This window comes from Scardinius erythrophthalmus (assembly GCF_964197995.2).
Source record: "Scardinius erythrophthalmus genome assembly, chromosome: 21".
Lineage (NCBI taxonomy): Eukaryota > Metazoa > Chordata > Actinopteri > Cypriniformes > Leuciscidae > Scardinius > Scardinius erythrophthalmus.
The window spans coordinates 28300138-28316568 of NC_138241.1; the positions used below are offsets into that span (position 1 = coordinate 28300138).

General features: G+C 38.2%; 2 protein-coding genes across 3 annotated transcripts in view; one reads left to right on the forward strand and one right to left on the reverse strand.

Moving 5' to 3' along the window:
* Positions 1–419: 419 nt before the first annotated feature.
* Positions 420–7330, reverse strand: ky (kyphoscoliosis peptidase). Its single transcript, XM_081351797.1, has 7 exons — positions 7215–7330; positions 6444–7042; positions 6261–6375; positions 5935–6052; positions 5663–5854; positions 4344–4534; positions 420–2314 (listed from the first exon to the last, which is right to left on the reverse strand). The coding sequence occupies exons 1-7, from the start codon at positions 7234–7236 to the stop codon at positions 990–992; spliced, it is 2562 nt and encodes an 853-aa protein (XP_081207923.1). The 5' UTR covers positions 7237–7330; the 3' UTR covers positions 420–989.
* The window catches only part of slc4a11 (solute carrier family 4 member 11), a 67214-nt gene continuing 56738 nt past the window's right edge, over positions 5956–16431 (forward strand). The window contains exon 1 of one of the 2 annotated variants that reach the window (XM_081351794.1): positions 5956–6032. In XM_081351794.1, coding sequence (XP_081207920.1) covers positions 6005–6032 — 28 coding nt within the window. In that variant the 5' untranslated portion in view covers positions 5956–6004. Of the gene's footprint in view, positions 6033–8983; positions 9244–16431 lie in introns of those variants that run through there. The other variant, XM_081351792.1, reaches the window with a different exon arrangement.

A 16431-nucleotide genomic window follows, 5' to 3' on the forward strand; every position in this document is an offset into this window, starting at 1 on the left:
GCTTTGACCTGGAGATGTTTCTAATGTATTCTTTTGCATATTCTTTCCCCTATTTTAGGCTACGTTCACACTGCAAGCCAAAGCCCCCAATTCCAATTATTCTCAAATGTGATATAGACCACAGTTTAAAAATTTGGGGTAGGTATGATTTTTTTTTTTTTTATAAAGTAAAAACTAATATTGTGAAATAATATTACAATTTATTATATTTTAAAATGTAATTTATTCTTGGGATGGCAAAGCTGAATTTTCAGCAACATTACTTGAGTCTTCAGTGTCGCATGATCCTTCAGAAATCTTTCAAATATTCTGATTTGTTTCTTAAGTAACATTTCATATTATTATCAATGTTGCAAATGGTTGTGCTGCTTTCAATTTTTGTCTCAAACTGTGATACATTTTTTAAGGATTCTTTGATTGGAAAGTTCAAAAGAACAGCATTTATTTATTGTATACTTTTTTGTAACAATGTAAAAGTATTTTCTGTCAGTTTTGACCAATTTAAAGCATAATTATTGCATTAATATAGTTGATTATTTCCAGATTCGAGATTTCCAGATATTACATCAAGCTATAATAAGAATTAAATATAATTCTTAAATAGAAAAAAAAAAAAAAAAGTTCATGTACTGAGTTAAATTGATTCATTCTTCTTACCCTAACAACAAAGTTGTTTTCATCTTTCAGGCATAAATCTAATTAATTTTAATGGAAAAAAAGGGCTACTGTACATTTAAATATGTAATCTACCTTACACAGTTTAGGTTCTTGTTTTCATATTTCTATGAATTGTTGTTGTTGTTGTAGTGTTCTCAAACAGATATATGTATGATTTATTTTCACAAATGAAAGCGAATTTCATCATCCAGATCATCGAGGTTCACACTTTTATCCAAAAATTTAATACATGTGATGAGGGGGAAAAAATCAGTCACTTGAACTGCAGTGTGACCATAGCCCTCGTGTCCTCTAGATAAAAGTATTTTTGTTCACAGTTCATTCTCCAGGTTAAGAACATCAAAGGTCATGAGAACATGCATGTCATTGCTTTCTTTAATGACAGCAGCCAGCTTGAGTTGTGTGGCATTTCCTGTGTCTACCTCACCTTCCCAAACTCTGCTCTTGTTCATCTTCAGATCTGTTCGTTTCTCCCCCACGACACACACTCTTTGAGCACCTGATACCCGCATGCGAAAACTCACTGATCTTTGTGGACCCAGCACACCTGTGCGGGGCTCCAGCAACACACACCCTCTTCCCCACGCTGAATATACACCGGGGAATGGATCTCCGGGCTTTTCACACACACTCCTGATTATAAAGTCACACAGCGACATGTAGTCCTGCTCAGGGGGTTTCCGTCCATAAAGAGCAAGACGATAAACTCCCGCTCTGGGCGCGCTCACACTCACAGTTACCTTAGTTTCTGTAAATGTCAGGAGTACATATCGGGACAGAGGAAAATGGGCCTCCTCGTGGAGCTCAGCGCAGAGGACCGCGTGTATTTGCAGGTCTGGCGTGGCACAATGGAAGGTGATGTTGCACCGCCCCTGTGGTGCATTCACTATCGCCCCTGTGTGGCTGAAATGGGACAGTCCGGCTTCTTGAGTGCGCATCCCGGGACCACACCACAAGCCAAGGTCTACAGGATACAGAACATTTGGATTCAACCCTTGACTTTGACAGTGCAGCAGGTAGTTCCCGGCATTTTGAAAAGTCCCACTTCCACTGTCGTAATCCCGCACAAATACGGACAGCCGGTAAAATCCTTTGTACGGGCATATGACGTTGCACACCAGCTGCTCTGCTGTGATTTGCAATGCAAGGCAGCGCTTGGCCGTAGCGGCGTCGAGCTCGTGGTGCGTGAGTTCACACACCATCATCAGAGGTCGTGTTGTGTGTAGGACCACCTTGCACTCGCCACCCTCACCCACCTCTACAGCCTCTTCTCCTGCGATGCTGCAACCCTTGACACCTAGAGCCAAGGACCCCGCTGCTAGGCCCCAGTTCAGGTAAGGGTTATCAGGAAGGGCCTGTCTCTTCTGGATACTCGGGCACTCCAACTCAAGAGAGCAAACCCACCGCAGAACACCAGGTTCACCCTCCCGTCGGGCAAACAGCTTCACCTCGTAGGCCCCAGGCTCTGGGGGCAGTAATCGCAGCTTCATCCCTTTTTGAGTAACTGACAAGAGACCACAGGAGCTGTCAACCTCCTCCTGCTTTAGAGTTCCTGTCTCGGGATCCTGCTGCCTCAACTCATACGAAAAGGTCAATGGTCTAGAGGATCTCACCGACACAACTGCTTCCCCATCGTCTGTGGAAAACCATATTTGACACATTTAACACAATGTTACAGTAATATTGTGCCTACGTTCACACTGGAAATATTTGCCAGTGACAACCACATTCTTAAATTCTTAAATTCATGCACGGAGAACAACTCATGAATTTAAGATGGTTGACATAAGAGGCTTTTGCAGCAACCAGGGCAGTCCCCTGTGAACTAAATGTTCGAGTACGAATATGTTAGTCTTACTGTAATCTATAAGCTAGTGTGCTCCAAAACAGTAACAAAATTTGCATCTTAGTATCTCACTTCTGCCAACGTAGATAAATGATTTTGATGACATCACTATGCACTTCAGCTTCTCATCAGATTTTCTGTCCAATCAAATGCTCTCTAGAATCTGAAGCTCCGCCCCCTACATGATAAATAGACGCTGAAGCTACGGCTATAATCGGTCACTTGTTCACAAATTTACTATTTTCTACTAGCCTGGGTTTCCCCATACTGCCTTGCTCGCAGCACGATTTTATTCACGCTGCTAGGCAGTCTGGACACCATGGACCAAATTTTCCCCTGAAAAAGGGAACCAATCACAGAACGGGGAGGGAGCAGCAAGACGATGACGACACCGAAGCAGTTTGTTTATATCTATGGATCCAACATGGCATCACACTCGACGTTACCTTCTACCCTCATGTTTATCTTGCACAAACGGTAATATTCGCTAAACGCCATCGTGTACTAATAAATCTTTGACCCATCGTCTTTTTCCTCGTCGAATTTCTGTCACTCTACATACGTCATCTGGTATAATTGAAGCGATTGGCTATGAGCTACATACAGGCGCATTTGATAGACATTCATAGCGCCCAATAAACGGCTCTGGGCATTCGTAAACCACGCCTCAAATACGAGAAAATGAACACGTGGTTCCCAGACCAAGTCTCAAATGAGACTTGGTCTGACGTTAGCCAGGCTAATTTTCTACATGGTGAATGGCACATAGTACACTACATAGGGGATAGTGCTTTCCACACTATTACATTAGGGCAAATGAAGTCCGGTTTCACGTTAGAGTTACGCGAACCAATGCAGCGAGCGCACACACAGTCTGCTCCGGTCCAGAGACATGACAGCACAGAGTGGATCATATGTGTGAGTCAGCGCAGACCAGAAAATGTATCGGACTCGGATGGACTTAAATTCTGCAAATAATGCTATATTTTAAAGCGAAATGGAGAAACTGTTACAGATTAGGAGGAAACTGCGGCTTTACCAAGCTCAACTGCTCTAGCCAAGCTGTCTGTGATATAAACGAAGCGCTATTTTAAAAAAGGAGAAGAGCTGTTCAAAATGTCTTCCTGTTTCAGTGGAAATTACACATTGAATAATGCTGCACATTTCAAGGCACTTCAGTGGCCTTTAAGCATGCCATTCAACATCAACTCCATAGCGTAAAGGTTGAGAAGTGCCTGGACTTAGACACTGGTCCATCTGTCGGCTTCTCGAACAAGAAAAAATGTAGGGTGGGACTTGATTTTGTCCATTAGGAATTGATTGGATCATTGTGGTTTGCTGTTGCTGTGATCTCATGTGAGTTACAGGTTGTCCCGCACTCACACCAGTAAACACGTCAACAGAGAAGAAATAATATGACGTTTTTAAGGCACTGTGTCAAGTTAAAAAATGCATCTTGAGACCCTGGGTTTTCCAGGAGTGACACTGCATAGCTTCAGTGTGTATGCAACTATTCTTGGTACCACTATTTATTTAATATTCTTGTCTGCTTTTGCTGCAGTACATGCCATAGAAAGTATTCAGTAAGTTTTAGTCACGATAACTTTTTTTTTCTCATGAGTCTAATCTCTGCAGCAAACCGTCTAAACTACTTTCTAGCTTCTCAACACAAGCTGATTCCAGCAGCCGCCTATTATCTCATTGCAGTGTAACAGTGTGTGTGCGCTAGTGTGTGCTTCACTAATCTTCCCTTTTGAGTTTCTGAATTCTTCTATTATGCATGTTTGTAGTTGCATTGATAGTGTATGTTTTATGATACCTGTGATAGTTTTGTACTGTGTAGGTTGTGTGAGAGTCAATCCAAACTGATAAAATGCTGAGGTCTTCAAGGGTCTCATTTCAAACTCTTCCATAGAGATAGGTGTGGTGAGTAGTTGCCAGGTCTCGTCATCAGGGAAATGTGAGTTTATGAACTCACTGGGTTCAGGTAGGAAATAAAAGTCATCATACCTGAAAGAGACCGACATCAATACTTATTATTGCAGTTGTTTTTCATTGCAGTATGTGTCCTCAATATTCTGCATCCTATTTTCTCAGAAGAGAGACTGCAAATTTGCATACAACTGCTAAACCAAACCAACCAGATCATTTTTTGATGAATTACAAACTTTGATTTTGAAGCAAAAAAGGATTTGTAAATCAGAAAAAGAGTAAAATATGTAAAACTGTATTGTCTACTAAGTGTAATTTACTGAACAATAATCCCAAAAGGCATTGCTGATATAATCAAATACAAAGTACAATGTAAAACTTGATTCATAGTCATGAGTTAGAAGTACAGAAATGCATTTTCAGTTTATTGCAGAATATTCATAAAATAAAAAGTTTTGAGTTAGGAGACCGACTTGTTTAAGTCATTCACAATGCTTCATGGTTGCAGTCTTGTGTTTTTTCTGTTTTTTTTTTTGCAATTCTTTTTTGGTGGATCGTTCTTTTCAGGGGGATTTATATGTAGTGTAATTCACTGGCTCATAAGTAAAATGTGTTTTAAATCATGTTGTAATAACACTGACTGATGGTTTCAACAGAATGATATAACATTGATTAATAATATCAGAATTAATTAACCCTATAAAGCCTACTGTATTATATTTGATACGAGATCATTTCTAAGGCCTCAAAAAAAAACCCCCCAAAAAAAAAACTGTTGTGCACAATCTGCTTTATGCCTATAGTTTATACTTTTTAGCTAGTAAAAAGGCTTTTAGTCCAATTCTAAAAACATCACTCTTATGGTCATGATACACATCTTTTTGCTGTGAAATCTTTGCTGATTTCTATAAAGTAAATGTAAAAATAACTGTTTATTGTTAGTAGGAACACTTACTAGATTGAAGCAATATTATTGTATTGCATTGAATTTAATTTTCCTTCCCAAAATCAAAACTAGAGAACTTTGATCATAAAACTAAGCTTTTAAATAGATTTTTTTCTGAGAGATTTTTTCTCTCTCCCGGGAACCCAACACTTACATGCTGTAGAATATACACAAACAATGGTGTTTGTAAAAACTACTTATGATTTGTCAGTATGGGTGTACTGTATGATATGTATAACTGACACTCTGAGAAGCCTGACCTCTTCACAAATGTTTTGCTTTTCATATCCACAGTGCCAGCGCCCCAGCAAGCATCAAGCAGCCACCACTGACCCCCCACGAAGACGGCATTCCACTCATGATCGGAACGCTTCTCAGCTAAACTGTGCCTGGCCTTGTATCCAATGCCTTTGCTGTACCCACTCACCCCCACACACTCAATGCCCAGCTCCCTAGAGAAAAAGAGAAAGTTCAGAGCCGCGTTCTCCTGGCATGATGTGTGTATGTACATACTGTACCTGTGGCCAATTACCTGCACATTTCCACACAGAGACTGGAGTATCCACTACATACACCCTTTCCCGTCCTGATGACCTCATCAGATGAGCAAATCTTCTGAGAAATACCAAGGTATCCCTCTAAATCATACTCTACGCACACAAATGCATAAGACAATTTGCACGAGGAAGTACATTAATAAGAAGAGTTAAAAGTGAAACAAACAAAAAGATTAGTAGACACCATTTTTTCACTCAGAAATTGCTAGCGACACTGAATTAAAAGTAAAACTTTGAAAACTGAAATATTTTGTTGTTAGTTTTTTACAGTGCATGATGCATTTTTTGCATGTGCAGTTACCAATATTATGGCATAGCCAGATCCATATGGCCCTGAGTTTTTCCAGATCAGTTCTGCTCCCCTCAGTGACTGCACACGCAATCTTCTGAGCATCAAATACTTCCAGCTCCCTCAACTGAAAAACACATATTCATGCCTAAATCTATTGTTTATGAGAACAAAGACTTGTGTGTTGTCTGTTACCTCTTTTCCTTTCTTGATAGAGAATGTGTCTACTTTGTTGAAAATATCAGTGCTGGAGAGCAGCAATTTTCTGGGTTTCCTCTGGGAGGAGGAGACTGCAGGTAGATAAGGTCTCCCATATTGCGTGCCAGGGCTGGCAACTGAGAGGGGTTTCACAATCTCCTCTTGGCTCTTTTTCACAGTGCTCCTCTTTCTTACACTCACTGACTTTGCCGCGCTCTCGGCGGACAGTTGGCGCTTTGTGCTCGGCCTTTGTTCCTCACATAACTTCCCATCAAAGTTCTCTAATAGCACCTTATGTGAAACCGCATTTTCTTGTATCGGTACAATGGTTAAGGGCTTTGGGTCATTTTGCTCCACTGACTGTGAACCTCCTCGGTTGCTCTTATTAGTCAAACAGACTTTGGTGCTGTTCTCATCCCTCATGCTGTTCTCATGGCTTCCAGATACATTTTGAAGTTTGCATTTCACCACACCATTTTCAACTTTCAAATCAAAGTTTTGTTTCTGCGTGTCATTGTTTGAGTCTGTGGCAGTTTTTTCTGATTGGCAGCCTCGGTTGCTGGTTTTTGTTGTGATTGGTTGTTGATCAGTTTGAGCTTCATCCATGCAAATGAGAGGAAAAGAAAACATCTGAACCACAATATACGTCGCCCTGCTTGTTGCATCACTTTAAACCCAGAAAATGACATCTAATGACATAGTACATACTTCAAATGATCTCTTAGTTTTAAAAAGCTCCAAAATACATTTGAAATGCAATTATCTTACCTTTTGCAGTTGTGAAACTCATACCTTCTGTAACTTTCAGAAGTGTTGGTAGTGGCAGATTTATCCAAGTTTTGTTTTCTATTGCAGGGGTCTGTCTATATCTATTTTCTCCCTGTGTCCACCCCTATGAAAGGATAGCACGCTAAAAATACACTTGGACTTATCATGACAACCAATGAGCTCAAAGATACAAGAGGGGGGTAGAAAGAAGGGCATTTGATGTTGGCACGAAGGCTGAAGAAGGTTGTGGTTGGTAACGGATAAATTTATTAGCTAACAAATATGCGTAAACAATGTCTATCTTGACCTTGTTATGGGTATTAAAGTCTTTGTGGGAAAGTTTAGTCTACTCAGGATGAAGAAATAAAGTGGAACGAACACACACACACACACACACACACACACACACACACACACACACACACACACACACACACACACACACACACACACACACACACACACACACACACACACACACACACACACACACACACACACACACACATTAATAACAATAATTCATCACAACAATTCTCCTTCGGTGCCAGTCTTGGACTCATTAACCTCGTACGCTAAATTACTTTCCTTCTGTAAATATAGAAATTGAAGCTGACCTTAGTGGATACTGTCGCTATGTGCGGGAGAACAAAGCAGTTTTTATTTCCATACATAGAGACCCTTCCTCCAAAAACATCCTCATTGGCTCGGGCTCCATGTCAGACAGTCTGCCGGGGGCCCTCAAGAGTCCTCTTACATACCCCCCTCAAGCAGGCTGAATTACCCCTGACCAATTACCCATCGGCATTGTGCCAAAATAGCAATGACTACAGTTGTGTGTTTATTCATAAAGGTCTCCCCTCCAGGTTTCGGAATAAAACTTGTCTTTGCTTAAGTTTTCCTGTTTCTGGTTTGCATCATGTTAAAATGAAGGACTTTTCTATGTACATCCAGCCTTGTAGACAACACAAGGACATGAAGTGATGGAGACATGGTCTTTCTCCTGCTCAAGATGTGATAACATAAAAGTCCAAAAAGTAGCCTTGAACAGTACCTAACAAACAATAATGAAGCATAGTGTGTTCTGTCTTCTATCTATATCTTACACTCTTAAAAAAAATAAAGGTTACAAAAACAGGGTTTTCACAGTGATGCCATAGAAGGAAGAATCATAGTTTGTTCTGCAATGAACCTTTCAGTGAACAATTCTTAAAAGAGTCGTTTTTAAGTCTTACATTTTAAGAACCTTTTGTGCACTTGAAAGGTTAAATTCATGTTAAAGGTTCTTCATGGAACCAAAGATGCCAAAAAAGAACCTGCATTGTTAAAAGTGCATGTAGACAAAACACAATAGGACATTGGTTCTCCTCTAACGTTGAAGCAAATCCACACAGTTTAAATGTCAGTTTTCTGAATAAAGAATCCAAATTCAGTCACTCACAACTTATATAGAAAGAAAGAAAAATATCATATATAAAACTAATGCAGGGTCTTTCAAATTGCCAAGAGTGCACGTGTGCAGCGTTCTCTGCGCGCTCTCTAGTGGGGAAACTTTTCCCCTCATGCTAGTATTAAATTATAGCCTACATGATAGTTATCCGTGCTTTATTCATTTAATGTCACGTTTAAGATGTGCATAAACAGGACACAATCTTTTTGCCCACTTACATTTACTCAGTAATGATATTGATGGACCATCCGTGTCGTCCAGTCGCTCTGTTTTGCTGGAGCGTGATTGGTCCAGATTCACGAGCTTTTGTTCTCGTGCTGCACTCCTTGCGCTCGTGCTGTCATGCACACCTGCGGTACACTCCTGCGCGCCGCTAACATGCCTGCCAGTGTTTCACACTCAGGAGAAAAGAGAACAACTTGACTAGTTAGTTTGGATATAAAGGTAAACTAACTCTCAGAAAACATTCCCCTGGATGTTATTTCAGTAATTTAAGATATACCAAACTGAAAGACGTCATGAAGACGGATAAAGACGGTAAAGACATGAGGGGAGTAACTGTTAACCGCTTTGCTGAAGGTAAGAATATTTGCATTTAAAGGGACAAGGTGATTTTCTTTATAAACTTTATAAAAACAAATATTTAAGGAAATATGCTTGTGATAACAGTTGTAAGAGTTTGCGTGTTAAAAATAGAAGTTTAGCCTATGTTATTTTGAAAGCACGGGTGTAACTTTGTTTTGAGAAGTGGGGTGACACAAAATGGGGGAAAATGTTTTCGATTTGAATCCCATTTCCTGCATTTACATTTAGGGACTATCTATGGTGATACAAAATCCAGGAAATAATTTTATCATAATGATAAATTCTGCCAAAAAGAATAGTAGGCTAACGTTACTCAACTATGTATAAGAAAAATATGTCTTCTTAGCCTACTTTATTGTTGAATAGGGGCCGATCCAGCCAAGACTTTAGAGAATCATTTTATAAAGTCAAAAATGTTAGCCATAAATGTTTTGTGTGTAGCCTAAATAAAATTTAAATTATGTGAGACTCAATTTCCACTGTAATGTAGAAACAACATAAACACAGTATATTTTAATTAATTGTGGGTGGAGTCAGGCTCTGACCAGGGGTTTAGTATAGTAGCTTTGATACTATCATTGTATCATTGATATTAAGCTACTGATGTCTCGATGAAAATTACCCCCCCCCCCCAAAAAAAAAACAAAAACATTTATTAGGCTTCATAGCTTCATAATTCAAATTTTTTAATTAAAACTTTTAATTTAAGTAAACTTAAAACAAACCTTACATAAACCCATAATAAATGTCACACAAACGGGATTTTGAAAATTTAATAATTTAACAAGCATTACCATGGCAAGTTGGCAACCATAGTTATCCTACAGTTACTTATAGCTTACTACTGAAAACATACGTCAACACTCCCGTTTTCCCGGGAGTCTCCCGTTTTCCCGGGAGTCTCCCGTTTTTCACACCCATCTCCCGCCGCCCCCTCCCGTTCCCCTCCCGTTTTGTTATATTTCCCGTGAAACTCCCATAATTTGTATGGCCCAAACGTCATTATATAAATAATCACGTCAATATATGAAAGGTTGTCCAGTTGCCAGATCTTGTATGAAACCCATCCTACTCGCGCAATCAACACATCATACAAATTTCAACCCATTCGTGAGCTCAACCTGGCAACCTACAACCCAGTTGCGCAGTCGATATCTGCGCAGGTAGTAGACGCGGTAAATTGAATAAGCGTCACTGGTAGAAGGTAGAAATGGGTAAAGAAGACTCAGTGGTAAATATTTAACGCAATTAGCGCAGCATCCGTTTTTTCTGTGATGCTTTGGCCTATGATGCGCTCTTATTCTTGCAAATGGTTTTAAACCATTCATGCCAAGACAAACTGAGCGCCAAAGAGTTCTCTTTCGTTGAGTTTACCGTTTTGACGAGTATCCTCATAAGTGCAGGCTGAGCAGTCTTCAATGGTTAAATAAAGTCTTAAATGAAGGTAAAGAGTTGTGAGAGAATGAGGCGCGTGTGAGATCTGCGTTTCTGTCAGCAGCGGCAGGTTTTAAAGGGACAGCAGCAAATAAAGCTTTCTTTCAGTAAAAACAAAACAAAAAAGTAACAGAGAAAATCACTCACTGTTCTTGAATAAAGAACTTTTGTAACTTTAATAAGGATTAATCTATATATATATAATTAAAAATTTATGCAGTGCAAACTGTTTGATAACTTTATTCAATTTCTGTATATTTCCTACCTTTTAGACAAATATTTAACCCTTTAAGTGTCACGGACGGTTGCCCATATATATTTAGAACAATAATATCTTAGTAAAAACCTAAAGTAATATTGACAAACTATATATCATTTGAAAGCTTACAATCTCTAGTTTTCATTTTTGGTAGCTATTTTTAAAATAAATTACAGAGGAGCAGTAATTTATCAATTTGCCACAAGAATATTTAGGGCATGTTTAGGCCTTTATTTTGAAATAACAAAAAAATGAAAAATCATGAAAGATTGGTAGAAACCTCAGTTTGTTTTCATGCCAAGAGTTCAAAAGATAAAACCAATTAAATTTTATGAGAAAAAAAGGTCTGACATTGTTTTGAATATAAAGAAAAATATTATGGATTCTCGATTCTCGGCAGTGAGCTATAACGCACATATGTGCTCTTTTTATGTGTTTATTAGAGGTTGAAATCAAATCAAATACTGCCAAACCACCCATATTATTTCTGAATAGGTTGTATTAGAAATTGTATGAAAATTATGTAAATATATGGTTCAGATCACTCAAAACATACATGAAAATGGAGGCGCCCTTATATGGTCAGTAAGGAAGCTTGGCTGTCCGTCTAGTGATAAGGTTTGGTACTGCGCCCAAATAAAATCTTACTGAAAGCTCATTTTTTGAGACATCGACCTAAAATTTGAAACACAGCTTGTTCAGATTTTTGGCTTTCATTTTCTTGCAGTTTTAGAAAAATATTTTGTAACATATATATTTCATATAAAATATAAATAATAATATTTTTACATTGTAAATTTTCATAAACTTATATAATTTTTTTTTCTGTTTCACCTTCATAATTTATTTCACTTCTACAATAATCTGGCAAATGTCTTCTTTAAAAGAAGACCAACCATTTGTCTATATTCCAAAGCATTTTTGAATTACAACCATTTAAGTTTGGATAGTGATTTTCATGTCTATGCGAAAAAAGGGGTGGTGACAGTTAAAGGGTTAAAATTTAAAAGGGTTATCATTAAAAAAAAAAATGTTTTACTCAACATTTATAATTTTTACCTCAGTATGTTTCTTCTGTTTCTCACTTAGTGGCGAAACAATGTAATCGATAAATGCGTTATTTTAAGCACCAAGTTTCTATCAAAAGCTGTGTTCACAGTACATCAGTGTTCATATTTGAACTTTAAACTTTTATCCAAGTACTTCTATGATAATTTTAACTATTGCATTACAGAAATAATGATACTATGAGGTTGAAAAGACTGATTGACTGATTGAATGTTGCGATATGATTTTGTCAAAGTTAAGGCCTAATAGACAGACGAATTGAAAGATCGCGTTGGTGTTTGAATCAAGATCACAGTCTTTTAAAGATGAATTGTGCAGCTCTATTGTCTTATCTCACTCTCAGCATATGAGTAGCGCGAGGGCTCTTCTACGCGTCCACTTGGGATATTACGTCACTCAACACTCATAGATAACACATTTCATCCTCTGTTGGAACGAAAGTGGCTAACTTCTATCAATCTCATCTACAAGCAAGGATAAAAATTAAGCAATTGAATTTGAATTAATATCGATTCTGGAATAAAAAAATCGATTTTAGAATTGTAAAAAAAAATCGCGATAGCTAGGTGAATCGATTTTTTTTCTCCCAGCCCTACTGAATATTAGCCTACACAACATAACCTGTTCAGTTTTGCAAACTGTACTCACAGATTTGTGGCCTATCCCTTATTTTAGAAATCTGTTTTTCTGTATATTGATTTATTGTGTATTGTTAAGATGAATACAGCTGTCTTAACTGAATTTTTCTGATTTGGTGATGGGGTGTGTAATGTATAGATGACATGAAACTGCATGTGGTTGAACTGATACCACCCCCCTCCAGGTCTCCCGTATTTTGGTACCCAAATGTTGACAGGTATGCTATAAAGCCATAATATTATCGGATGTAGGCTACATAAAACAGAAGGGCCTTTTTGTTTTTAATTAATGAATTCTTTTTTTTTTCTTGAAAGTGGACGGTGCCCGGTAGCAAGTTACCACATTTATATTTTTGTACAATGTTGCATTGTGGTATGGTTACCATGGTAATTTTAAGGGATATGGCATTCTTCAGAAATCAAAACTTCATTATCACTGCTACTGTCCTATTGTCTAGTCCATGTTATCCCAGACTGACACAAGGACAAAGTTAGAGTGCAGAAATGATAACTGCTGCCCAAGAGAATATGGATAATTTAGAATTATATGTTATGTAAATCTGATTTTATATATCATGCAAATCTCTTTATTTGATATGCATGCAATCATTTGGACAGACATTGCATTAGGACATTCCTAAAAAGAAATTTTTGAAAACTGAAATCTGATCTTATCATCTGCACTTTTTTTTAAAACAATTTAGTCATGATGTATTAACACATTTAAATTAAAAATGTGCAACGAACAATGATTTTGTATCAGCATAATTACCTTCACTGGTTTTTCTTCATGATTAAGCTGTATTTTCTGCTCCTTATCAAGACTGAGCAAAAAAAAGGATGAGTGTCCCAATAGCTTGCTATACAATAGAGCTTCACATAAGCTGTCTGGGCTCATGCTCTTAGGGTAATGAGGGAAGGAAGGACTGCTGAATAAAGACTCATCTTTTTATTCTGCTGTCTTTCAGTTGTTAGTCTCATGAAGTCAAAAGCTATCAGGATTTCTGATCAAAGCCTCTTTTTAAGGCATCATTGCACACCTATAAATATCTGCAATCGCCACAGCAGTGGTGCCATTTCGAATTCTTGTTCACCTGACAAGAATCGAAAAGTTCCCTTTGTACAATTGTAGACATAACATGCTTTCTCCCACATATTCTCTCGGCCTTGGAGCTCATAAAGAACTACAAGTGTGAGGTAACTCAGATTTTTTGTTACTCTCCTTGTTATTGTATCATTTTAGATTGCGAATTCAGCAAATCTTGTGACAGACTACTTTGCTCCATTGTAACATCTTTTTAGATTGGTTCTAGCATGTCAAGCTATTTAGATATAACTATTGTTTTTCTCATCTCAAATCTCACGGTGAATGCAAATGCATTCTCTCTCACAAGCACGTGTACATGCGCTCAAACAGACACGTACTCTAACTGATACATTACTTATGCTAGGTGAGGGTCCAGGGGAAGGAAGCTCCACCCTTTGTTGTTCACTTAGTTTGACTGTTGGCTCTTCCTGGAGATACAATACAAATCTCACTGTGTGTATAAAGCAAACTCAAAAAGAGCTGGTGTTTGCAGGGCTTGACCCTAATTCATGTACCAAAGAAAACTAAAGAAAGAATTTGGACAAATGTAACTTTGTGACATTAATGTTACAGCTGATATCAGCATAACAAACCCCATTTTGACATCTTGTGTAGTTACTGCATTTTGCCTTTGCAGGGCATAATAATATTTCAGTGGGTTCGGTTCCAGAAAGGAGTGTGAGACCCAATCACAAACAGAATGGACTTGACTTAACAGAAAACCTCACTCAGTTCTTATTGTGAAGGATTCATCCCTGCATATGTTTTTTTTTTTTGTTTGTTTTTTTATTTGAGCTCAATCAAAATCTTTGATCATCAGGTAAAACAACACATACATCTCTCTGTTGACATATGCAGGACTTCACCAATCATTTAGTCCACTTAAACCCTGTTACTTTCTTACTATGAAGCTCAAATTCATTTGCCTCCATCCAATCAACAACCGAATGATATGATATGAAGGATATGATGTCCCACCCTATGTTTTTCTTTTTCACTCAGATGTATGTGAAACTGATACAGAAGTACAGAAGACAATAGCTGTCGCTACTTCAATAAAAGCATTGAAACAACAGTAAAAAACAAAACAAAAAAACATTTCTGGCTAATAATTCTTCTCTTTGTTAGAAGTAATCTTTATATGTTTCATTAAATGTCAAGCTTTCTTTGCTATTATGGTTTTTGTTTTTCACAAAAAGAATGGACATTTGATATATAATGTTTCCATATTATACGGAATATCACAAGAACATTTAGCAAATTCGACAAAACTGCCAGCTTGATAGCAAGATAAATACCCTTCTGACAAATTAACATAATTTGTAACAAACATCTAGAATACATCACAGAAAACCAAAACATATAAGTTTACAAGGAATATAGTCAAAATACATGTTAAAGATCAGTGAATGTATGATTTATTTTTAATTATTATTTTTTGAGCAGCTGAACATTGACCTTTGCTGGAAAATACCCCTCTTTATCTACATGCAAGTCAAACATATTGCTAATAATTGAAATGCACTGAAACCTTTTTGGGAGTAAATGATCAGCTTTACTTATCTAGAACACAATTACTTGTGTTTGTAATGTGAATGGATAGTTTAGGAATTATGCAAAAGGATGGTAAGTGACGTTTTGGGGTTGTACCTCATGACTAAAAGTGTTACAGTCAGCAGTCACAACCCATAAATCTCCAATACCCATTGTTTGTCCAGAAAGACAACAAAACATTTCCTGTGAAGCTTATGATCTGGCTATCACAGTTAAACACAGATAGGAAGTGAGGTCTAGGGCACACAAGTGACAGCATATGTGTGTGTGTGTGTGTGTGTGTGTGTGTGTGTGTGTGTGTGTGTGTGTGTGTGTGTGTGTGTGTGTGTGTGTGTGTGTGTCGTATACCCTATTCTATGGGGACAAAATGTCCCCACAAAGATGGCCATATTCGAAATTCTTGTCTTTGTGGGGGATTTTTTTGGTCCCAATGAGGAAAACAGCTTTAATTGAATGTAAAAATGCAGAAAGTTTTGTGTGATGGGTAGGTGTAGGGTTTGTGGATAGAATGTAGAAATGTGGATAGAACATGAAACCCTAGGGGGGCACTAGGGGGCAGTGCGTCACCCAGAACCCTCTTTGGTTTGCTGTAGGGATTTCTTTCTGTTGGCCAATGCACATTGCGTCCCTAATCTAGCCCAAATATTTCGCTGTGCTGTATGTGTGTTTGTCTGGCACCTCCGGACAACTGCTTAACTCAAGGACAATAGCAAGGTCAGAGATTGACCTCACTCTGTGTACCCACAGCATCCTGTGCCCACATCAGGATTTAACCCTTCACACCCCACATACACCACTTCTCTTTTGAATTAATCAGACGACGTGTATGCACGGACAGCATGAGGATTGTGAGGTATGATATTTCAGTAGTGTCGTTGTGTTCAATGGTTGGTAGCGTAGGTGGCCGAATCAAACGCTTTTTTGCATGTCATATTGTGGGAGGTAAACTGTCTGGCCATAACTGAATAGTTTAAAAGAGCAGTGCATCACAATACACTCTAGGGTTTACACAAGAGCTGTGTGAACATTCCAGCCACACACACATGCATACACACATACGCATGCCTCTAAAAACTGTTTTACACGCTGCCAGCAGGTGTGTTTTGTAGAAAGAGCCTTTGATGGCAACAAAATGGAGGGAG